The sequence below is a fragment of the Apiospora hydei genome (assembly GCF_038363865.1).
Source record: "Apiospora hydei strain CBS 114990 chromosome Unknown utg000006l_segment0_segment0, whole genome shotgun sequence".
NCBI lineage: Eukaryota > Fungi > Ascomycota > Sordariomycetes > Amphisphaeriales > Apiosporaceae > Apiospora > Apiospora hydei.
This window is the reverse complement of record NW_027117365.1, coordinates 2,057,838-2,082,082: the sequence shown is the minus strand read 5'-3', so window position 1 is coordinate 2,082,082 and position 24,245 is coordinate 2,057,838. Positions and strand designations below refer to the sequence as shown.

Genomic DNA, 24,245 nt, shown 5'->3' with positions numbered 1-24,245 from the left:
GGTAGTGCCCATCGTCCTCTCTACCCCCTTTCGTGTCCGTAGAATCATCATCATCATCACCCTCGTTCCCTATCTTCAACCTCGGGCCTTTAGGAAACAATGGTGTACGCAATCGAGTTGGTAACCCCCAGGCTAGCGTCGGTCTCGCGCTCGTACTGCGCGGGCGTAGTCGCACCGCCTCTGTACACCTCGCCGAACCAATATCGGCCCCCTGTGCTTCCGGAGTTGATGGCTGTACACGGAGAAGACAATGACGTATGTCAGCAAGCTTCTTTGTACGATATGGCCATGCCACACCGGAAAGAATGGTAGGTATCGGGTGATTTGAGGTCTGCTTACCAGAGTAGGAAATGCAGGACGTGCAGTCGCGGTAGCCCTGGCACTTGGCCAGGATGTACGCCGCCCAGCTCTCGGCCGAGGCGTACTGGGCCGGCTCGGCGTTGTAGGCCGCGATGATGTTGCGCGGGTACAGGGACGAGTCGGCCATCCAGTTGGCCGGGGCCGGCAGGCTCACGCGGGCGAAGCTGGCGGTGGCGGCGACGTCGTTTACGGGCAGGGCCGCGGCCGTGGCGGCTAGGAAGAGGGTGGGGAGGATGGGGAGCTGCATTATTATTGATTATAGGGATCCGAAGAAGGTATATATAGTGTGTGTGTGTGTAATCGGGTATATACAAAGGGGGGTATCTGATTATTGGCGTAGTAGTATAAGTGAGATCTGTTGGAGAGCAGAGGGGAAAATAATCAACAGTGACATAGGAGCCGATATCACCACTTATACATTTTCTCGGGATCTATCTTATGATTTGCTCCCACTCCTCATAATCACATCATACCTAGCCACCCCTCCGATATGATTCTTTTTCGACGTTAATGGTATTCACATGTCCGCCGCTGCGCTGCGACCCTTTCGAACCCCAGATCCAGCCCAGCCCCCCGTGTGCAGTTGCGATAGGTGTGGAGCCAGGCACTCAATCAAGCAATGGAGCCTCGATGCAATGCATGCAGGCAATTGCCGCATGGAGAAGGTGAGGGAGGCAGCATCCGATGGCTTCATGGCTTATCGGGAAACCCACGATCTTTGGTGCAGGGTCTGTGCCTGCATGTGTATGGATGTTGACTTTTGTACGGAGTCGCGTGTGTACGAATTGAGGATGCTCTCATATCATGTTCGTCAATGCGTTCAGTCGATGGGTGTGGATGATGGATGATACCGCTCTCGCGTAAGGCAGCGAATGAACGAACGAACGATATGGACTGTTGGTGCGAGTCAGTCAACGTGATTGGTGGAGCTCTTTTTCAGCTTTCTCTTCTGGTCGGAGAACCGCCTTGGTTGCTCTTTGATTAACATGCTTTCTCATATCATGCGCCAATGCAATATTGTTGAGATATGTATAGGAAGGTCACAGTTCGTCCGCAAAGCTCGGGATTGACTGGGGCAATCTACAGCTTTCGGAAGGGGTCATGCTGGTCACGACGGGGACATTGCTGCGCAGTCCAAGCCTCGAATATGGTTCCAATGTGCCAAGGTGATGTTGCCAAATGCCATGACTCTAGCATACATCAATAATCATATATTTCTTTTTTGAGATTTATGCATGTGTGGCTGTACAAATGCCAGATTAGTTTTGAGTTGGCATATTCCGTACCATCCCTCGTCAAATCGGATATGTCGAAATTTCTCCTATATTGCTTGCCCATCTCCCATACAGCTCCTTTGGAAGATCAATAATCATAGCTGGGGTCATTCGTGGTGTGCGTGTAAGTGTGATTAAACTCGTGGTCTTTTGCAGCCAGGCCCAACGACTACAAGTGCTGAAATATGTTGTAGGGGGAAGCGAATGAGGCATATGGTTGTCTTTGTTGGACTCGCGGGCCTCATTGGAACCACGCATATGGTCGAACACGAGCAACCCCTCCTCCCTGGACCCCTTATCAACATTAAGACTGGAAGGCGTTACCCTCCGCCGAGGTGTATTGCATCATGCTGCCACTGCTTGACGTAGCAGCGTGTGCTGCACTCCCTACTGATGCTGAACCATTATAGGACGCTGTCCCGAACCCGGGATAGGCCGACTGATTGACAAGACTTAACCCCGTACTCGTCGTTGTTTCGCCGTCTGTATTTCCCTGTCTGGGTTGCCCACGCAAGGTATACGCCGCGCCTTGATGAGCCCGACTGGAATGAGCGAACATGGCAATGTCGCACAGACGCTCAATCAGCCGCCACGAAGGCACATCGTGCATTGCCATGTCATCGCCGAGATGCCGGCGAAATATGAGATCGACTTGCTTCCAAGCCCGCTCAGCTTCGGCCGTCTTGGGTACTTCCGCCAGGCTGTGGAGAAGGCGTGCAATTCCTGGGTGTGCGGATGTAAGTTGGGAACATCCAGCGATGAATCAAACAATGCAGGCCTTGAACGGTAGTGGTTGTAAATGCTTACCGTGAAATGGTGGCGGCCACCTAAATATCCAATGCCAGTTGTGTTGCTTAGCAATGGCCTCGGTGCGTTCAAGGTCTTCGAAAAGATCGAGCTGGGTCGTGAGGATCCTGTCATGAGATCGATACGTCGTCAATGAGATATTCTCAATCCTCAGGTATCACTCTTACCGTGTGTGTATGTCCTCTGGCAGTTCTGACTGAGCTCTGCTTTTCACCGCTGTGACCTCTACATTTATCCGCAGGCACCTGTGGTAGAAACTGTAATATCCGATGATAACCGCCTGGATGGGCCTTTGTACATTCATGTGGTCAATATACTTCCTCCGTATTGCGTTGTCGCAATCAGTGATGATGGCAACGAGCCGCTCCGGTTCTGTCATGCGAGATAGTCTTCCTACTTCGCGGCCCATGTAATAGAGCTCTCGACGTATGTTGGCAAAAGCCATGTCAGTGAATCCGTCGGCATCTGCTGGTACCTGCTCTGGCTTCATGAATCTGTGGGGTGGCCACTGGTTGTCGTTCGCGTTCACTGGTCTTGGAATCCATGGTAGAGTGTCGAAGAGAGACTCGGCACCTTCAGAGTTATATATCGGCTGGTCCATAATCAGGAAGTACGTCCATAGCCGACGTCTCATTTCGGCAACCCATGGGGTGAAGAGATGCGCAGAAGGGTCTTTGTGAAGGCCCAACCGCATGCCAATTCTTGTTGCAGTCCCCAAAAATGAAGTTGCCTTTTCCGCTTGCCCAGTATGGAATAAGAATGTCTAGATGGATACAAGTCAGATAAGATTGAGCCACCAATGAAAGGGGTGCCAACATGCCAAGCACTGTAGCAGGTGTTGGCTTCGGCAAGAGACAGACGTACGATATAGTGCAGGAGAGCCATAAATAACCACATGTTCCTCGATCGCAAGAGATTGGCGCGGTTCAGGGCAAGCTCCGTCGCAGATTGAAAGTGAGAAAGCAGGTGCTCCCTAGGTCTACCAAATTGCTGTTGGACCTGGTCGCCTGGCATTGCCGCCACCGTTACAGCCTGGACGGAGAATATGACCGCTTCTATCTCCCTCGGCATAATGCTCTTCCCTATCCGAACATTCGAGACTTCGTTCATGTAGGCTCGATAATGGGTGGCACGTATCCATGGATCGACGGCTTTATAAAACCAATCATGAAGGAGGTCTTGCTGTTCCACGGGTAGATGGAGCGGTGCCAAACCCTCGGTCAGTATAGGAGGTATACTCTGTGCCGAAAAGGGCCAGCTGCTGTTCATCTTGTCGTCGTACGGCCATCGCAGCAGGTCACGCGGTTCGTCCACGAACTCTTCCAGATTCAGCCAGTAGTTTGGGTGCATGTAGTAGCAGATGTTGGGCTCGGACAGCTGCACGCCTTGGTCTTCTGACTCGACGGTCGAAGAGCTTTCTGGGCTCCAGCCTTGGATCACCGCTTCGGTGGACGACAGGCGGGACTCCCTTCCGGTAGACGGACCACCAACAAAGTTCATTCCCTGGACCAATCGCTCGAGTCTTTCCAAGCGATCTTGCATTCTCTGCTGAGTCTCGGCAGTGAAGGCGCCACCTTCAGGCTGCCCCTCGTAGACGCACGTTTCCCCATGGCGACTACAGTTTAGACACGAAGGTCTGCCTTTGTCACAGCGCACCTGTAAGATTATTAGAACTCCGGACCAGCTTTAACAATAGATAGAGGATAGCAATGAGGCAAGTAAATGGGCTGTATACTTTTCGCCTTCGGCACCCATTGCAGGGTTTATTGTTGGCGGAAGACGCATCGTACCCCAGGGATGATATACTCGACGACGAGGGGGGTGGTGGAGGAGGGCCGGGCCGGGCCCGCCCTGGAGTATATTCTGGATCCATCTGCTGAGTAACAAACAATCCGAGGTATGGCGTCAGATGATCATGACAACATGGAAGGAACCACTTTCTGGTATCTGAAGCCGCATTCCGCTTTAGCCAACACGGACTATCAACAGGCGGCGGAAAGGATGGAATGGGTGTACCACATGCGCTACATATGCGCCGGTCGTCAGTCAGTCATTGATCAGCACGGGAAATGAATGATAGGCCGTGCTGACAGTAGACGGTATGTCGGCTGACGAAAACGAGTCTGGTATCTACTCTATGGCTCAGGCGATTCAGCGTTGCTCCTTGGTTGCCAGCTCTTATGCCGGAGTATGGACTTGGAAATGGTTATTGCTAGATGTCAGAATCGATTTCCACCTGGTGATGGCGACTTTGTTCTGTCCCAAATGCGCAACTGCTTTCGCAATTTTGCCTAGGTAAAGCGTGGTTTTTGGTTTAGCGAATCCCGAACCCCACCACCTGAAGTAAGGACTTAATCCTTTAACAGAAGTGGTCAAAATAGCCAAAATCTTGGAAACCCGTACGAGCACAATGTGCACCTGTACATCTACATGCTTGCGAACCAAATGCACTCCGCAGAGACTTAAGGCCCGGGTCGAGTCTGAAATACGAGCAAGATGGCACTAAACTCTCTTTGGATCTTCGTTGGAAGCCCCAGGTGCCATGCGTTCAACGTTGCAGGTGGTGCTAACCTACATGTAGCATGATCTCCACAGCAGATGAACACGCCTAAACACCGAGGAGGTTGGTTACGGACAGCAAGCCTCATGCATATTATACGAGCGAGGTTGGCAAGAGTTTATGTTATCAAAACTCCGTCTATATTCTCGATACACCATAGTCTTAGGCGTGAATCGTTATACTTGGAGTACAGTATCCTGTTGGTGGTATGAAACTACCCTCACTCTTCAGCGCGCCGTTTCTATAGCCCCTCGTGTGAGAACCGGGCGAATCGTCACTTGCACGCACATGAGCCCACGAATTAATTGTATCCAAACATAAGTATGTCTATCTTACTTTGCGGCCGAATTTCGGGTATACGAAATCTATTGTTAGGCGCCTTTGGTGAATGGTGACTAGACGACTATTCTGCTGCTACAATACCTCTTTGATACACAGCCCTTTGGTTGTATCCCGACTTTCCGTCATTCGAGGTCACAATTTTTTTTGGCTTTTCCCAGGCCAAGTCCCTGGAGGAAACGCGCCCTTGACTTCCAGAAAACCCTCACCCATTTGTGAATCCCAAGAAAGTGCCGGCCTTTGGGATTTGTGTCTGTTGAGCTGATGCCTTCTAGCTCTGACTCAGACGGGCTTATTGATGGCTCCGAGGCTTGTACGACCCAAGGTGGTATTTCGACGCTGCCGCAGGCGGAACTTTCTACCTTCAATGCCGTGACAGCGAGCGAAGTATCGCTATCCCCTTGAGGCCCTGTTGCAGCTTCCAGCTCCTCCATGAGATTCGGTCCTGGTTTGATGCCGATGCTGGAATGTGAGCGAGCCCATGAGATGTCGAATCGAGTACCGCAGAACAGCTCGATGCTCGACATCGAAGTCAACTGCCCACAAGCGAGCGAGTTGGCGGACGATCGGCCATAGTCACTTAGGGATGACAGTCTCCCCTCGGGTGCATACGTTGACGAAGGACTGCAAGCCCGAGAAAGGTCTGAACCGGTCTTTCGCGGCGCCGTTACACAAATCTCCGATTCGCGTTGATGTTTTACCCCTTCTTCAAAGTCGAGGGACGCTACCGGGGTTGTGTCTTGTGGCACCCTATCATGCCGCACATTCTCGTCGCGCTTTGTCAACACGTCTAATGGGATTTGCGGAGCGGCGGCAGCCCTGGGTTTCGACGGGCGGTTCTCATCGTTCTCCTAGCGACCCGAGAAAGTCGTTGATAGGGTGCTGCGACGCTGTCCTGGACTCTTCAGCTGCAACCCTTCTAATTGCACCTTATCCCGAGCAAACGCCCTGCTTGGCAGAGATAGCGCGAAGAAGGACATGTCGGTGTCACAGAACTTGGGCTAAGAGAAGTCGGTATCAATGTCTGTTCTATGATGTTGTGGTGTGATGGATGATGCGATGTTGGTGGATGCATAGGATGATGATGTCCATGTCTTAAATCCGAAGAGCAGGTGCATCTGGTCCATCAATGTCTCAGATCTGGAAGGTGCTCAGCAATGCCGGGAATGATGCTCCGGCTGATGCATGACTGCTTTGATCAGACAGCTTCCAACAGAGATAGACTCTACCTACGTACCTCCTGCATGGATGTTTGTGACCGTTCATGAGGACCCGAGTGGAATCCCCATTTGCTCTGCACTGTTCTCATTAAGCAGATGACAACAGAATAACTAGCAATAGTCGGGCAGCTGTCAGCCGTCTACGATTACGAACTGCATGGTAGGTATGCAGAAGACTTCGCGTGTATACAGCATGACCGCATATCTCAGACATTTTCCTTTGAGACACGTCTGCCTAGATACATAACTTATGCTCTGAAGTCTGTCGGTCCCGTTAGAGGAGAAGCCCACAGCGGCTCCATCCATCACAACGCCAACACCATCGCTATCAGCAAAATCCCACGAGTTCGTTGGTTACCTAGCTCAGTCTGGCTAAGGATCGCCTGGCTAGGTGCAATGCTGAGAGCACCAAGCTTTTCGATATGGAGTCTTTCTCATACGGATGCTGCCGAGAGACACCAGCGACGCCATCAGCCAACGGCAAAAGATGGGGGAAGGAGGCTAGTCGCAACGAACCCCCTTGCAGGGCTGGCAATGGCCAATCAGAGATGCACCTGCCGGACCCCTGCTCACACCCACACGCCCATGCAAAGCCAATGCCAGATCCCAAATCCCAGTGCCCAGCCAGTGGAGGATTAGCGGTGTCTCAGGCTATGACATCACAGCGCTGGAGCTGCCATCTCTCGATCTCGCGGTCCTCACTTGCGATGCCCTGCATTGACCCTCTCCGCAAGCCACGTCGTCAAATGACAGTGCTACTAAAATTGCACGATGATGAAATTCAGCGTTTCGTTTTTCGAGGTGCTAGCCAATCGGACCCGGTAAGCCGTAGTATTCCTCCGATATCAGCCTTCGAGTTCCAGTGACATGTGTTTGGGGGGTTGGTTATATATAACTGATGCATCCAACACAGACGGTCACCGACCGCACACCACCTTGGCTGCTACCATTTTCCATCCCCCTCCATAAGTACGACCAATTGCTACCCAAACGGCAGCGCAATCTTGAAGTCATCCAATACATTAATAGTTGTCAACTGCATCTTGCATCTGCCTGTGGAGCGAGCCATAGTCTCACACCACCAAAATAACGAATCACTCGAGACCGTTTAGCGGTGCAACACCATTTCAGCCAAACAGTCGCACATATCAGATCCGGTGGAATACGTTCCGGTAACTTATAAGACGGGCCACGATCGACTTACACCAACCACACGGCGGCATACGACTGGAAGATCTTGTGTGTAACACGATAGGTCACCACCAATTCTGCATTACCGCCCAACCAACCCTAAATAAAAGCAAATAAATACGCAAACCATGCCCAAATTACCAGTACCCGACCCACGAGAACTACTGCCCTCGCGCGCGGACCCCGAACACCGATCCCGCCGCAAGGAGCTGGAGAAGCAGCACGGCTACGGCTACACGGAGCCCCTGATCCTGGCGGCGATCGGCATCGGCCTCGTCTGGAACATTGACAACCAAGTCCGGAAGCACGAGGAGCGCAAAGACGAGGCGGAGCGGAAAGAAGAAGAACGCCGCGAACGCAGGCGCAGGCGGGAGCGAGACCAATACGGGCCGCGTGGAGGTGGCCCCAGATCGGGTTCGAGGTATGACGATTCACAAGAGGGGAGCCGCGACAGGCGTCGGGGCGGCGATGATGGGTATGACAGAGGGAGAAGAGACGGCGGCGGCAGTATAGGTGGCAGCAGGAATAGCACTAGCCGCCGCCCACGCCGCGATTCCAGTAGATATGACGGTGGCGGTCCTGATTTCCGTGATGACCCGCGGCGCCTCGACTACCGATACGAGGAGTACCGGGGATTCCGCGATGACTACAAGAATTTCCGGAACGACTATCGGTATGAAGACCGGAGGGATGGCAGCGTCCGTCGTAGCAGCAGACGAGACTCGTTTTGATTGTGTGTATATTAATTTCGGAGCATGACGTTACGGGCAGAATTTTGGTTGTTGATTTTTCATCGACAGTTTTTATTTTTACGCAACTTTGCATGAAGATATACGCAATCAATGCAGAGGGAAGCATACATGAGCGAGCATGACATGATATTACGAAAGCATATGGGGGTCATTGGGAAACACAGGGACCAAATGCATAAGATTCTTCAGCTTACGTTATTATCACACATTCTCAAAAACTATATGTGCATGAGTTACGATCGATTGCGTCTCGCGTAATATCATTCATCTAAATCTAAGCCCCGGGTCGGAATGCCTAGTTTACCAACGTCGTCTCAGCATTTGCAACCAGGATCTCGAAGTGCTTCTTGACGTGCACCTCCTCGACAAAGGGAGTGGCGGGGCAGTGGCGCAGGGCGAAGGCATCGCCCACGACGGTGCTGGAGAGGAAGATCTTGCCCTCGGCTATGACGTTGTCGTAGTACTTCTTAGTAAGGGCGTTCTGCTCGTCGATGGTGATGGCGGCGCTGTCGTGGCCCTTGAGCTTGAAGACGGTCAAGGCAAAGCGGGGGCCCGTGACGATCTCGAAGAGGTCACTGCGTGTCTTGATGAGCTCGGCAAACATCTCGCCCAGCCCGACGTGCTTGCGGATGTGGGCCTGCAGGCCCTTGATGCCGTAGCTGCGGATGACGAACCAGACTTTCAGGCTGCGGAAGCGGCGGCCGAAGGGGATCTGCCAGTCGCGGTAGTCCGTCACGAGCCCCGAGGAGGTATAAGAGTTTTGTAGGATGGCGAGGTTCACGCTTAGGGCCTCGATTAGCCAGGCGCGGTCGCGCACCCACAGGCAGCTGCAGTCGAAGTTGGTCAACAGCCACTTGTGCAGGTTGGTGTTGAAGCTGTGGAACTTGGAGAGCTGCTTGGTCAGGTGCTGGTACTCGGGACAGACGAGCGCTACGCCCGCGTAGGCGGCGTCGACGTGGACCCAGATCTCGCCGTGGCCCGCCGGTGCCGGTTCGGAGAGCACCTCGGTGATGGAGTCGAAGTCGTCGATCGAGCACGTATCGGTGGTGCCCAGCGTCGCCGTCAGGAAAAAGGGCTCGAGACCCTTGGCCCGGAGCGCCTGGATGGTGGATCGAAGGCTCTCGCCGGTGAGCCGGTAGCCGTCCTTTGCATGAACCGGGATCGTGCGGAAGCGGACGCCGGCGATCATGGCCGCCTTCTTCGTGGCGCTGTGGGTGGCCGCGCTGCCCAGCGCGACGAGCTTGCCGCGCCTCTCGGCCATGGCGTCTTCTTGCTCTTCGCCGGCGAGGCCTTTGGTGGCTTCCCGGAGATACTTGTCCCGGGCCGCGACTAAGACGGTCGCGATGGCTTCGGAGGCCGTGCCGTGGATGACGCCACCGCCATGGGTAGGGCCGGTTGACATGTAGCAGTCCGGAAGCGCAAAGGCCTTGGCGAGCCAGTCCATCACAATGGTCTCGAGCTCGGTCACAGCGGGGGAGCAGATCCAGTTGAACGCCGCGCCGGTGAAGGCGGTCGAGTACATCTCTCCTAGCATGGCAGGAAAACTCGACGAAGAAGGGAACCAGGCAAGGAAGTTGGGGGATTGCCTATTTGGGCTATTAGCCAGAAAGCCCACAACGAAAAGACCATGAAGAGTCTTACCAATGCGTCAGCCCGGGCACGATCTTGTCCTCGACATCCTTCTGGATATCTGACCAGGCCTCGCCGTCTTCGGGGGCATGATCGGGGAGGAGTTTCCTCAGATAGCCAGGCTCGACCTCGGAGACAACCTTTCGCTCCTCGATTGTATCATAATACTTGACGACTAGTGATGATTAGCCAGGGTTCCCCAACGGTGATACGTACTCATGCTCAGGGGGAGTTTGTACTCTGGTCTATCGAAGAGATCGCGGCTTCCCTGAATTCTTTGGAGTCCATTGTGCGTGTATGTATGACTTGGTAAGTCCTACCAAGAACCAAGTCACTTGATTATGAAATGGGACAGCTTATATAGAAATATATAGATTATTCGTGTTGGGTTATTGCTTGGTGTTTGGAAGTATCAATGTCACATCCAGGGGCGAAGCAAATCAAATGGATTGATCAAAAGGCGCACGAATGTCAATCCGAATGGATATCAAGGTACAGGGGAAGACACCTGAACTAAAGCGGGGAAACTACAAGGCACAGCAACCGATATGGAATTGCCTGGCCAAGATCATGCCATTCCCGATACTTGATCTCCAAGAGGTACGGAAATCATACCGAACAGTATGAGGCGCTCTCTCTGATATTGAAATCCGACTTTGCCAAGATCACCCTACGAGTATGCCGCCGTTGAGACGGGATGTGTAAGGTGGCGGCCTGGTAATGGTTAACATTAAGGAATGGCACCAGCCATCCGGATTGACTGTGATTGAAGGATTTCTGCGATTATTCCATTGGAATGAACCTAGAACTTTTCACCCCACCATGCCCCTCGATGGCACCTGCCTGGGGTAGGCATCCGAAGCCGGTACCGGGATGGGATAGCAAAATAAAAAAATGTCGGTAGGTACATATTATCCAGATACTACTACATAGCAAAAGCACTGCTATCCCACTGCTATCCCACTGCTATCCCACTGCTATCCCTCGATGACATGCCATACTGTATAGACGTGGGATAATATAATGCCGTTGGCGCAACGTTGAAATTGTTTATTCCACTGGATTTTTAATTTTCTCTAGTTGCGTAAACTGATCAGGCTATTAGTATTCAGGAAGCACCGCTGGATTTCCAATTCTCTCCAACTGAATGAACTGGATAGGTTATTGGTTACTACGGAAAGCACCGCTGGACTTTTAATTCTTTCCAATTGAATGAACTGGTTAGGTCATTGGTTACTACGGAAAGCACTGCTGGATTTTGAATTCTCTCCAATTGAATGAACTCGTTGGGTTGTTGGTTACTACGGAAAGCACCTATTACGCCAACGCAGTTTCCGCCATCGAGGGGGTAATCAGTGGTACAATTGTAAAAACGGCCATCAACTGCTGCGGGGCACAAAAGATTAGACCCTAGCAACGCACCGGAAGTACACAATATTCCGGCGGGGCATTTACTGATTGTCCCGCATTGAGTCACTGGCACCTTCCTTGAGTCACAATTTATTGGGCAAGAATTGGTCGTGGTCGTGGAGCAAACAATCATTCATCCTTCCTCCACCTCACACCAGCAATCATGGCCGATTCCAACGAGAACGCTGCTGCTGCTGCTACACCCGTCGACCAGGTGGCTGCCGATGTTGGCAAGCTTCACCTCGACGAGGTCACTGGCGAGATGATCTCCAAGAGCGAGCTCAAGAAGCGCCAGAAGAAGCGCGAGAAGGACGCCCAGAAGGAGGAGAAGCAGAAGTCCCAGCCTGCTCAGAAGAAGAAGGAGAATGCTGTCGACGAAAGCCAGCTCACTCCCAACCAGTACTTCGAGATTCGATCACGCCGCGTCAATGAGCTCCACGCCCAGGGCAAGGCCTACCCCCACAAGTTCCACGTCGACTACGACATCCGCAAGTTCGCCGACGAGTTCAAGCACCTCAAGAACGGCGAGTCTGACAAGACCAAGACCGTTTCGCTGGCTGGCAGAATCTACGTCAAGCGATCGTCCGGCGCCAAGCTGGTCTTCTACGATCTTCGATCCGAAGGCACCCGTCTTCAGGTTCTTGCCCAAGCCCAGGAGTCTGACCCCAATGCCCCCGAGTTCGAGGCTCAACACGCCGACCTGCGCCGTGGTGATATCGTCGGCGTTCGTGGATTCGCCACCAGGACAAGCCCCAAGAGCAAGGCCAGTGAAGGCGAATACTCGGGAGAACTGTCCATCGGTGCCATCGAGGTGACTCTGCTTGCCCCCTGCTTGCACCAGATCCCCGATGACCACTATGGATTCAAGAACCCCGAGCAACGCTTCCGACAGCGATACCTTGATCTTATGATGAACGACAAGGCACGCAACGTGTTCCTCACCCGAGCCAAGGTCGATTCCTACATTCGACGGTGGTTTGATGACCGCGACTTCATTGCTGTGCAGACCCCCATGCTGAACGCCATCGCTGGAGGTGCTACAGCAAAGCCGTTCATCACTCACCACAACGATCTGAACATGGACATGTTCTTGCGCATCGCCCCCGAGCTGTACCTGAAGCAGCTGGTGGTTGGTGGCCTCAACCGTGTCTACGAGATGGGTCGCCAATTCAGAAATGAGAGCATGGATCTTACACACAACCCCGAGTTCACCACTCTGGAATTCTACATGGCCTATGCCGATGTATACGACCTCATGGACATGACCGAGGAGCTCGTCTCAGGTCTCGTCAAGCACCTCCACGGCTCATACGAGACAACCTTCCACAAGCAAGATGGAACCGAATACAAGGTCAACTGGGCAGCCCCTTGGCGACGAATCGAGATGATTCCCGCTCTGGAGGAGAAGACGGGCGAGAAGTTCCCGGCCGGTGATCAGATGCACACAGCGGAGACGGGAGAGTTCCTGAAGAAGGTGCTTGCCAAGATGGGCGTCGAGTGCTCGCCACCTCACACCAACGCCAGAATGCTCGATACCCTTGTCGGCGAGTTCCTGGAGAGTCAATGCATCAACCCTACCTTCATCAAGGGACACCCGCAGATGATGTCGCCGCTGGCCAAGAGTGACCGTGCCATCCCCGGTCTCTGCGAGCGGTTCGAGGCATTCGTGTGCACCAAGGAGATCGTGAACGCATATACGGAACTCAACGTTGCCACGGAGCAACGCCTGCGCTTCGAGGAGCAGGCACACCAGAAGGACCAGGGTGACGACGAGGCTCAGATGGTCGATGAGACTTTCTGTCGCGCTCTGGAGCATGGCCTGCCCCCTACTGGTGGCTGGGGAATGGGTATCGATCGTATGATCAGTGAGTCCACCTCCATCATCCCATCCCGTTTATGACAATGACTAATGATTATTCTAGTGTTCTTGACGGACAATTATTCCATTCGAGAAGTGTTGGCATTCCCGACTATGAAGCCGGAGTAATGGGATAATCAGGCAATCAGGACAATGGGATAATCAGTACAGTAGATTAAGGGATCAAGAGAATAGCGATATTGCTTAAAGCCATACTCTGTTAAGTGCATAGAGGAGATAGCAACATTGCTTAAAGGAATAACAAAAATCAAGGAGTGATCAACTGTTATACCGAATATCCCATGCATTTTGTGACGTACCTGGTAAGGAGGAATACTCTGAGATCTCCGCATCGAGTAGAAATGTTTCTTGGGCAAAATGAGGTAGACAGAAAAGCAGTAGGTTGAGATGCCTATCTGGAAGGGGCAAAAAGAGAAATCATGACTCGGCTGGGGCTCGATCCCAGGACCTTCAGTGTGTTAGACTGACGTGATAACCAACTACACCACCAAGCCTATTTTAGTTGACGAACAGCCATTTGCCTCTTCGACTTGATGCTGAAGAAGCTCGTTACTGACCTTTCTATACCCTGGCGGGGCTGTGAGGTTGTGGGAGGAACTAGTAGGAAGTGGATTGGATTTGGGACTGACGGTCTCCCCTAGAAAGGTCAAAGACCCCTTTACAGATATCCAAAACCTGAATGTGAAGGCCTGGTTATGCTTTTCAGCTCACCATAAGCGTCATGGATGGAAATATGGCACCAAAATATAAAATGCTTCAAGTGACTATTGTGTGTAGAAGCAAGAATGGCGAGAGACTCGACGACTCCAGGAGACCATACAAGGATTCTTTCCCGCAATTGACAATGGCATGATAGATTGTTTCTTGTAGTTCAGCTGGGGCTTATCAGTTCTCTCCGGGTCCTAAATGGAAGCTGATGTGGACGGGAGGTGAATACAGATGACGCTCAGATGGGCGAAGGGTTCCCCGTCACTCTGTGCTGGAGGTGTCATAAATAAAAAGGATTGTAAAGTACCAGAGCTTAACAGATATATGGTCAAGATGGATTGTAAATTGTAAGGGTGACTTCCTTGTCGTCGAGATCAAACATCACATCACGTCTTGCACACGCGGTGTTGACGCTTGGTATGTGTAAACACGCCATCTCTGAACTCCCTCGCTGATCAACTCCCGTTCCCAGGTCCGGCCGGTCTTCAGGTTCCATCACCTGCTTCGCAACTTGAAGACTGCTACAGGCGCAAAATTTTACTACAGCGCCTGGTACCTGTCAACAAAGTGCTCAGGCCTAACTGTCTGCAACGACCTCATCAACCTCGTCACGCTCCTGCCGCAGCCTGCGCCAGTGGGCCCTCACCACTTCTAAACATCACCCACTGTCATTGATCTGATGTCCACTACTGCATCAGATTTCTCTGGTAATCATCATTAATCAATATTTCTCTGCTGTTTCGCGTGGAGAGGGCTGATCGACCGTTGCCATCTTTGCGACTAGAATCCCATTCTTGTTCAGCCCTCACGCTCGACCAACAACATCACTCGGCGATAAACCCAGCTTTCTTTCTTTCCCTTTTCCCTTTATTTCTCTTCAGGAATAGCAAATGCGGAAGCGGTGGCTCTGATGCTGTTGCAACCCAGCAGCTGATATCGTTGAGGGCACAAGAAAAATGGAGGATATTCCGTCGCCGTTGATGGCGCAACCCGAAGCCCTTGCAACACGGGGGGCAAGCATTAACCTTTCGCGCAGCACATCGACCGAATAAGAACTGGCTACATAAAGGCAAGCAAACCGTCCAAAGTGATGGATTTGTTCTTGGTAACAAAGCTAAGCCATCTGACCCAGTGTTCCGCACTCCGGAGCTCCTCGACGGCTACGGCCCGCCCTGGTATGAGGAGGGTCAAGTGTTGGCTCGAGGCAAAGAAGCTAAGAACGACGATCCCGAAGAGGTTCCGGATCAGAATGAGGACAGCCGTTTGCCGGCTCCGGTTCCCTGTACCGCCGAGCCCGATCCCCTGGTGCCGCCTCGGCTACCGTACGCAAGCAGTCATTATGAAGGCCCTCACGAGCTTCTACCGGAACGAGCTCTTCCCCTTCCAAACAGCCTGCGAGGCTTTGAATCTGTACCGCCACGAGGCGGACGACTTTGTTTCCCGCCATCTGTCAGAATGGAACGAGCATGCATCAGGCGGGCCGGGCGAATATGCCGAAACAACATATCTTGACAGAGGCACTGTACATGTAGCTTCGAAGTTCATGACGGGACAGAGCTTGCCCCAGGCGGCTGTTGCGATAGTGATGCAGTGGTCTTCGCACCTCATCAGATGGCCTATGAACATCACCAACGATGGATTTTCCATGGCGGCCGATCCTTTCACCAGTTCGATGTTGCCTTCGGGCTCGCAACTTTCCTGGCTTTCGTCGCCGGCTCCATTTGACTCCCCGGATCATGGGTTCAGCAGGCCTCCCGGTGTAGGGCGAAGGTCTCATTCCCAAATTCAACCACGGGCGAGGCCTTCAGGATTTCTCCACTTCGCTCTCATACCAGGCGAGGAGGGAACACCCCATGGTGTCCGGTTTACCGAGATCGTGCTGCCGCGCAACACCTTGGTTTGCGGACCTCGCTCGGTGTACACTCTCCAACACGCCGGACGCTATCTCGTCGAATACCCAGACTGGTGTCGAGACTACACGGCCTTGAAGCTTAGTCATTTCTCCTTCGTCGAGGGACGTCAGGAAGGCGCACCCTACACTCCACTGCATCTCCAGCGCAGGCTTGACGACTCTGCTGCATACTTCGACAGAGGCGCCCAAGATCATGGGTCCAGCCAACTCTCTCACAAAACTCGACCTGGAGCCCCTGTAACAGGCTTTAGTCGCGCATCGAACAGCCGCGGTTCTCTAGCTCAGATGGCGTCTCCCACACCAAGGGCAAATCCCCGAGCTGCTATCGCGCAAACGTTCGGGACACAGAGTACTGTGATCCCCTTACCCAACATCTCCGAACCCACCAAACAGCTTCTGGACTCTATGTATCAAGCAATGCCGGGGGTTGATCACAAGGCAGCAAAGCATGAGCAATTGGATGCAGTAGAGGGCAATAACAGAGGATGGTGGGATACTCAGCAAGCCCAAAGGTTCCGCGTGGATGCAGGGACTAGATTTGTGTCACCCAGAAACCTTCACTATGGCACGCCGGTTCGCAGGCCGTTCTCCTTTGTAGAATCACCAGCAATTACACCCAACAAGCTGTCTACAATGCCAACGGGTCCTATCGCGCGAGCAAACGCCTCCGTCATCGGCCAACCTGCATCCTACGAGCCATATCTCACGATCCGTCTGCCTCCGCAGTACTATGTGATTGGCCCTACAGGTCACCTCATCACCTTCGATGGTGACTTTGGCGATCACTCGGCGCCAACAGCGTGCAACCTAGACGATTTTGGACAGCCATGCCGGCATGGAAAGCTGCCATATGGCCTAGGCGGGGTCTATTCGTTTCATTTGCCTCTGGAGACAGGCGTCCGATACACACAAGACAATTTGGTCATGCCGCACCTACGGGAGGCCGTACATGCCCGGTTTTCGATGCCGGGCTGCTACGCTCTGTATAGGGATGACTGCCTCATGCCACGTACCATTGCGCCTGGCTTTCACGAACTCCGAAAGGTGCGCAAACTGCAGAGAGTTGATGGCAAGATCACGGAGGCGAAGACCACGACGGACCTGATGCATGAAAGTGGACAATACATGATCCTCAACGACATGGCTCTTTACCAGAAGCGCCTCCTGCCTAATTCTGCGACAGGGGCTAATGCCTCTTCCAAGTCAGACGATCATTCTTCCGGAGACGAAGAAGATGAAGAAGGAATGGGCGCGGCCGCCGCGACCAAGTCGGTGCCACAGCACATGCAAAACACCTTGCTTGAGGCGCAGCGCATTCTTGGACCTCACCGGGAACAGTTCGAGGCCGAATTAGAGGAAGAAGGCAGGCAGGAGATACTGGCCGAGAAGCGCGAGCTCGCAAGAGAGAAGGCCAGGGCTGTGAAGGAGCTCCAAGAAGAGAAAAAGAAGAAAGCGCTCCAGAAGAGAACCAGAGCCAGTAGAGGAGCAGCAGCCCCGGCGGCAGCATCAGATACGCCCGGTAGCAGTAGCGGACACCAAGGAAGATCGACCAGGGCCGGGTCGGTGATCGGGATGGGCCTCGTCTCCTTCAACGACGAACTCCTGAAGCGGCAGATCGAGTCCTCGAGCAGCAGCAGCAGCGACGACGAGCGGACGCTGAAGAAGAAGCAGAAATATACTGACCGACTGGATCGCATCCCCGATGACGACGATGACGACGATGATACGTTCAGAACTAGCCGTTGGGGCCGCAAGATCACCAAGTCGACCAAAGCTCAGGAGCAGCAGCAGGCACCTGTGACCAGAAGGGCGGCAGCGCCACGAGCTGCCTCGACTGCCAGCGCCGCTACCACGAAGAAGTCTCGGGCTCCGACTCCTGCATCTGCGAGGCCCCAACCCGGTGTTGCCACCACGCCCACCCCTGCCAGCCAGTCCGGGGCCGCTTCTGCGGGCAGCAGTCCGCTCAAGAGAAAACGCGGCCGACCGCGCAAGCATCCCTTGCCTGACCCGGTCGAAACACAGGCAAGTAGCTCACCTGCCAAGGCCGATAACTCTCAGTCATCCGCCGAGGCCTCGTCGTCAATTGTTGTCAACGCTTCCGGGGCCCGACAGGCCGTCGAAGTCGAAGTCGAAGACGGAGACGAACGAGCAGGTTAAGTATTGAATCTGGTATCGATACCGGAGCTGAGGGCTCGAGCTCTTCCCAGCGTTGAATCTCATAACGATGACGAAGGAGTTTTGAGGAGTTTTCCCTCCGGCATTTAGAGGAAACGCATGTTACTGCCCTCTCAGAGTTAGGGCAAAAGGAGTTATGGGAGGGCATGAGCGAGGAAGCATCTACCCCATGGTCATTGTCTGAGCTCCTGAGTCTCGTCGGCGATACGAGCGAGACAGGATTGGACTAATACGGAGTTTGTCCAGCAAGCGACCATGAGATACGTACGGACGAGGCCTTGCACACTGACCTACGTCTTCGCCTACATGCGAATGTTGGAATAATGAGAGATGAATAAAGTGATATCCCATATGAACCAAAAAGGCTCCATAAAGCGTAATGCTAATAATGTCTTGGTATAATGAAGTGTGCATGCTCCCATGCGGAGGTGTACTGTACATCAATTGATACTGTAAGTCCAGCATGTTGGTCCCCTGCTGGAGCTCTGTGGCCGTGCGCTAACGGGGGCTGGAAGTACCTGGCCTTGCAACCTTGCTAGCTAATAAGTCCAGCTAAGACCAAGACGTCAGCTCCTTGCTGGGGCTTGGGCCGACAACAGCAGTGGGGATTGTAGATTGCCATTCATTTGGCGATAGGGACGACCAAGGACCGGTAGTTGTTTTCTGGACTGAATCTACTGCCAGCTCATCATCACCGAAGCGACCAAAAGAAGCGATTTTTCCAGGACCGAGGGACCCTTCACTTTTCTCTCCCTCCCTTCTCCCGACTTCCCGAATCTCCCCAACCCTCGAATCCCACCCGATCCGCGTGCGACTCCGTATAAGACCCTGAGAGGCACACCCGCCAACATGGCCCCCCGAATCGAGCCCTCGGAGATCGAGACGTACTGGAACATCTTCGCGACCAGGACCAATGGCGCCAAGTTCCTCACGGGCGAGATGGCGGCCCCGCTGCTCAAGAACAGCGGCCTGCGCGACGACCAGCTCGAGCAGGTCTGGGATGTGTCCGACATCGACAACGACGGGAACCTCGACTTTGAGGAGTTCTGCGTCGCCATGCGCATCGTCTTTGATATAGTCAACGGGGTTGGTAATCGCCACAGACACACTCTGCATCCGAGGAAAGGCGGCAAGGAGGCAAGCAAGGAATCACGAGCAAAACGTTCTAACTGGTTTGTTCAAATCACTATAGGAATACGCCGAGGTACCCAAGGTCCTGCCCGACTGGCTCGTGCCTGAGTCCAAATCCCACCTTGTCCAAGCCGGCCGCGCCATCACGGGGAAGCAAGTACAGTTTGAGCAAGTCGACGACGACCTCGACTCGCCCGGCCTGAAGGACGGCTTCGATTGGTACATGAACCCGGCAGACAAGTCCAAGTACGAGTCAATATACCAAGAGAGCCGAGACATGCGCGGCGAGATATCATGTAAGCTGCTACCTGTGGTTCTACTCTCCATCTACCTGCCCTTTGTCTCTCCCTTCTCTCTGCTCGCTTCCCCAGAGGCTACTACTACTGCTACTACTGCATCTGTGAGTACTGCACGTACGACCGATCGCTAACCACCCCACAGTCAACGCATTAGAAGACCTGTACGAATCGCTCGACGTGCCCGACACGGACATCCGCTCGGCCTGGAACCTGATCAACCCGTCGGCCTCGTCGAGCATCAACAAGGACGCCTGCCTGGCCTTCCTGCACATCCTCAACAACCGGCACGAGGGGTACCGGATCCCGCGGACGGTCCCGGCCTCGCTGCGCTCCTCCTTCGAGCGCAACCAGATCGACTACCAGATCGACAGCGACCGCAACGCGCCCCGCGCCGACCCCAAGAGCTCGCGCTGGGCCGCCAAGGCCGACGACACCACCTCGACCGGCCGCAAGGCCAAGTTCGGCGACCAGTACCTGACGCGCCTGGGCCGCAGCGGCTTCAAGGCGTCCGGCACCGACTTCAGCGCGACCAAGGACGCCGACTGGGAGGAGGTCAAGCTCCGCAAGGAGCTGCAGGAGCTCGACGACAAGATGGCCAAGGTCGAGGAGATCGCCAACCGCCGCGCCCCCGGCGGCAAGCGCGACAGCAAGCCCGCCCTCGTCAAGCGCGAGCTCGAGCAGCTGCTCGACTACAAGCGGCGCGAGCTGCGCGAGCTCGAGGAAGGGTCCGGCGACAAGGGCAACGCCGGGGGCGGCCTGCGGGGCGTCCAGGACGACCTGCAGACGGTCAAGGAGCAGGTCGACGGTCTGGAGGCGCACCTGAGCTCGCGGATGCAGGTCCTCGACCAGCTGCGGAGGGAGATTGAAGACGAGAAGGCGAACAGATAGACGGTCCAGACAACTGCCACGGTGGTAACTGAGACGATAGGCGAATTCAGTCGGGCGGGCCATTGAGCACAGGGCATGCAGCGTAGGTAGACATGCGTAACCAATATTGGTCCGCTGCCGGCGCTGTCATGAACCAGAAGAGGTTATCCTTAGCGGAAGGCGGGCGGAAGTCTGAGGATTGCCTTTATAGTAGGATGCGCTGCGCAAGTACGCAATCGCAATGCCATGTTAGTAGGAAGAAAGCCCCTTGAGTACGGAATGTAATATAACTTTTTCAGCCACGCTTGAACATATGGATTTGATTTCTACTGAGCATACTCGCGCTTAAATGGAAGTAACGTAAATTCGAGGGTATATTTTCCAACAATTAATTCTTACAGGAAGAGGGGGTGGTAATAGGGTATTATCGACGTATCCTGCAGACCCCTGCCCAGCGCCTATCGAGTCCATACCCCTATGTTATAGACATTACAAAAGAACCGGTCTATCCCTTGTTCGTACATAAGGAACCAATAAGGAGAGAACGAGAGAAAAGCCAAGAGTCAAAAGAAACTAGAAAGAGCTACCATCTACGATCCCAGGCATCATCTGCATGCCCAATGTCTTGACCTTGATCATGTAGACCATGAATGAGAAGACTTTGATACCTCCCATACGCCCCGCACCACGGCCGCGACCGACGGCGCAGACGAAGACATCGACAGGGATCAATTTGACGGGCGTTGTCTTTTTGCCGTTCAGCACGAGATCGATGTTCTTGGCCACACCGGCAGCCTACAGAATTACTGTTAGCACTAGATGAAGCGGAGTGAAGGAAATTGAGCAACGAGAGTCGCAAGACGTTTGGTGAATGAGGAAGAGAGAGTGTGGGGCAGAGGAAACAAACTTACCTGCTTGTCGGCAATCATGAAGCCGGCCTTGGGCTGCGAGAGGATGTCGCCGGCAGCCCATACGTTCTCGGCGTTCTGGGCACGGCCAAACTCGTCGGCGAGGACGTACTTGTCATCGCGGAGCACCTTGGCGGGGAGGTAGTCGGTGTTGGGCAGGACGCCCATGGTGGGCAGATACAGGTCCGTGAGGATCTTCTCGCCGTTCTCGAGCACGACCTCGGTCTTGCCACCTCGGCGCCCTCGTCGGGCAGCTCCTGGGAGCCCTTGACGCGGGCGTTGAGCCGGACCTGGACGCCGAGCTTCAGCAGTTCGCTCTCGGCGTTGCCGGCGATGGCATCGCCGCCCAGGATCTGGTCGTTGCCCGAGAGCAGCACGACCGTCTTGTCCTTGAACTCGTAGCGAATTTCGCCCGCCGTCTCAACGCCGGTGGCGCCGGCGCCAGCGATGACGATGTGCTGGGCCGCCCGGATCTTCTCCTGCGTCGCCCTCACGCTGGCCATGACCTCCTCGTTGGAGCCATTGGCCTTCCAGGGGGAGTTGGCGTCCATGTAGCGCGAGCCGGTCCCCAACACCAGGTGATCGTAACTCAGGCTGCGCTCGCCTGTCGCCGTCACAACCCGAACAGTCTTGGCGTCTAGGTCGGCGGCTTCAGCGGAGCCCTCGATGAACTCAAAGTTCTCTGCTGGGTATTTGGAGAAACCGGGCTCAATGGGTAAGTTGTACTGTTCCTCCTTCAGTACACCCGGCACGACGGCACGAACCGAGGCTAGGTTCCAGAAGAAGTGGCTATCCTATCATCATGTTAGATATTAAGTCTTCTTTCTGACGGCGCCCGTCTCTATTCTGGCCAACGGACAGCGCTGAGTGAGCATTTCAGAACAAGTTCACATGATCAAGGGGCGTTATCTCAAAGGGATAGCTTCAGCCACGACCGAAATTCGCCATCTCAACCCCGGGACCATGCTGGCACTAGCTATGTAGGCAGCCAAAAGCTTACCTTGGAAACCAGAATAACCTTTATGTCCTTGTGGGTATTCCTCGTGTGCTTGAGTAGCCTGTGGGCGACTTGAAGACCGGCAAAAGAGCCTCCCAGTACAACAATCGTCGGAGCCATTGTGTGTGGATGTGCCTCTGTCGTATCTTTACGTTGGAGAAGTCCGGTATAAGTCAGTTGTAATTTCGAACCCGATAATAGGGTTGAATCGGTGAGTGTCGAGGCAGAGAGCAACGTCAGAGGAGCTTGAAAACAAGACAAGGCCTGGGGGTGGGTATCAAGAAGCAGCACAAAAATGGAAGTGAGGTCAGAAAAGAGAAGCGAGATAGTTAAGGAGCACGACGTCCGTGGCCCGAGGGTGGACGGGGCATGCTATATATGCAAACCCCGGTTGTCCGGTCTGGGCGAGAGTGCTCAGTCGCAGTCCAAGACAAGGCGGCGGCATGGGATGAACGCTACCGTCCGCATGCAGTAGGCGCTGACAGCAAGAGAGGGGGCCTATCCGCTCGTTTTGTATCACGCCATGTGCATCTGCGTCCCTCGACACACGGACTGGTCTTGCTCCCTGCATGCGCGCGGGTGCCGGTGCTTTGAGCAATGTCTCGTTGAGATGGCCGGCCTGAAATCATCCTGAGGGCCGGCCAGGAGGGGCTGTGTTGCTTGGCCATCTGCCCTGTCATGTCACGTTTTACGACGTATCCGGATGCCTGCGTTGTTCGAGTCGTTTTGTGATGCATACCGCATATTGTTGACCATGTCGGCATGTTGGCATGGTGATAGGTTATTGGTGTTTGCTTCTGCGCCAACTAGCCCAACCTACATTGCGGTTAGGCCTATATAGTGTAGCTCTTCCCGGCGTCAGATAATCTAGGAGGTCTTTCCGCCTCCGGTAGTTCCCCACGTCAGCACTCTTGGTCTCCGAACGAACTCACCAGAGATCAGGACTCTCGCTTCTGCTTCTTGCCTCTCTTCCCTCGTCCCCTATGTTTTTCAGACTGGCTAGCCAGACTTCCCGGAGCGAAATCTGACCACACATAGGATGTGCTGGCTGAGTGAAAAGGCATCCATGGTGTGCAAGTAGGGTTGGGCCTGCGCATTCTCGGTCATGAGCGAGCGGTGCCTAGCAGTGGTCTCGGTCCCGACAAGCCAGCTTTGCCTTGAGCCCACGGATCCACAGGTAATTTACAGCGATGCCACTCAAAAGAAAAGCATCCAAGAGAGATGCTATTGTTTCCGACGATCCACTCGAGTGCCGTGGGCAATCATGTCGCCTTTTGGATGGCCAGAGTATTGCTGTGCAATGTCCGTCCTTTGCATGCAAGGCACTGGACGGGCGGTTGCCATCCGATGCGGGATTGAGCCCCAAACTCAAAACCGAACCACCTACATACCTACCTACATGTACCTAAGGGCCGAGCACCGAGCACATCACGGCTAGTCGGAGATACAGAGCTCCGATCTTGATCTTGGATTCTTGGGAAAGGCTTACCTAGGACTAGAAGCCAGTCGTTCAAGTTTCTTTTCTCTGCGATGGCTGAAAGATGGCGGTGCCGTGTCAAACCTCGGCAGCTTATTCATACTTGGTCTTGCATTGAGACCCAAAGACCCTGAGCCGGTTCTGACAGCTGCAGACCAAAGCCGTGCACGCTGCGGCTCTGTTGTCACGGCCCATATCGGATCAGGGTCAGCATCAGGGTCTGGGCAGCATCTGGTGTTGACATCGCGTGGCCAGTCACTTGTCTTGTTCGGTCTGGGCACTTTGACCAAGATGATCTATCAGAGTTCCACTCATTCAATGGATGGAGCCTTGCGTACATGCATGTACGT

The 24,245-nt window shown here is 53.9% G+C and overlaps 8 protein-coding genes across 8 annotated transcripts; 4 read left to right on the top strand and 4 right to left on the bottom strand.

The window, feature by feature from the left end:
• Positions 1-89: 89 nt before the first annotated feature.
• Positions 90-607, bottom strand: PG997_007836 (uncharacterized protein; the record flags this gene model as incomplete). Its single annotated transcript, XM_066812151.1, has 2 exons — positions 90-232; positions 340-607. 2 exons carry the CDS (start codon positions 605-607, stop codon positions 90-92), a joined length of 411 nt encoding a protein of 136 aa, XP_066667493.1.
• A 1,331-nt stretch (positions 608-1,938) lies between these two features.
• On the bottom strand, positions 1,939-3,983 carry PG997_007835 (Aurofusarin cluster transcription factor aurR2; the record flags this gene model as incomplete). The annotated part of the gene is made up of 4 exons (XM_066812150.1): positions 1,939-2,357; positions 2,442-2,548; positions 2,609-3,204; positions 3,306-3,983. 4 exons carry the CDS (start codon positions 3,981-3,983, stop codon positions 1,939-1,941), a joined length of 1,800 nt encoding a protein of 599 aa, XP_066667492.1.
• A 3,896-nt stretch (positions 3,984-7,879) lies between these two features.
• PG997_007834 (uncharacterized protein) lies at positions 7,880-8,482 on the top strand (the record flags this gene model as incomplete). Its single annotated transcript, XM_066812149.1, has 1 exon — positions 7,880-8,482. The coding sequence occupies one exon, from the start codon at positions 7,880-7,882 to the stop codon at positions 8,480-8,482; it is 603 nt and encodes a 200-aa protein (XP_066667491.1).
• A 316-nt stretch (positions 8,483-8,798) lies between these two features.
• Positions 8,799-10,420, bottom strand: PG997_007833 (uncharacterized protein; the record flags this gene model as incomplete). Its single annotated transcript, XM_066812148.1, has 3 exons — positions 8,799-10,089; positions 10,145-10,307; positions 10,372-10,420. 3 exons carry the CDS (start codon positions 10,418-10,420, stop codon positions 8,799-8,801), a joined length of 1,503 nt encoding a protein of 500 aa, XP_066667490.1.
• Positions 10,421-11,705: 1,285 nt separating this feature from the next.
• PG997_007832 (lysyl-tRNA synthetase) lies at positions 11,706-13,529 on the top strand (the record flags this gene model as incomplete). Its single annotated transcript, XM_066812147.1, has 2 exons — positions 11,706-13,407; positions 13,465-13,529. 2 exons carry the CDS (start codon positions 11,706-11,708, stop codon positions 13,527-13,529), a joined length of 1,767 nt encoding a protein of 588 aa, XP_066667489.1.
• A 1,849-nt stretch (positions 13,530-15,378) lies between these two features.
• Positions 15,379-18,198, top strand: PG997_007831 (uncharacterized protein; the record flags this gene model as incomplete). Its single annotated transcript, XM_066812146.1, has 1 exon — positions 15,379-18,198. One exon carries the CDS (start codon positions 15,379-15,381, stop codon positions 18,196-18,198), a length of 2,820 nt encoding a protein of 939 aa, XP_066667488.1.
• Positions 18,199-19,065: 867 nt separating this feature from the next.
• On the top strand, positions 19,066-20,534 carry PG997_007830 (actin cytoskeleton-regulatory complex END3; the record flags this gene model as incomplete). Its single annotated transcript, XM_066812145.1, has 3 exons — positions 19,066-19,302; positions 19,409-19,643; positions 19,789-20,534. 3 exons carry the CDS (start codon positions 19,066-19,068, stop codon positions 20,532-20,534), a joined length of 1,218 nt encoding a protein of 405 aa, XP_066667487.1.
• Positions 20,535-21,086: 552 nt separating this feature from the next.
• Positions 21,087-22,538, bottom strand: PG997_007829 (uncharacterized protein; the record flags this gene model as incomplete). Its single annotated transcript, XM_066812144.1, has 4 exons — positions 21,087-21,308; positions 21,425-21,616; positions 21,655-22,215; positions 22,422-22,538. 4 exons carry the CDS (start codon positions 22,536-22,538, stop codon positions 21,087-21,089), a joined length of 1,092 nt encoding a protein of 363 aa, XP_066667486.1.
• Between the last annotated feature and the right edge of the window lie 1,707 nt (positions 22,539-24,245).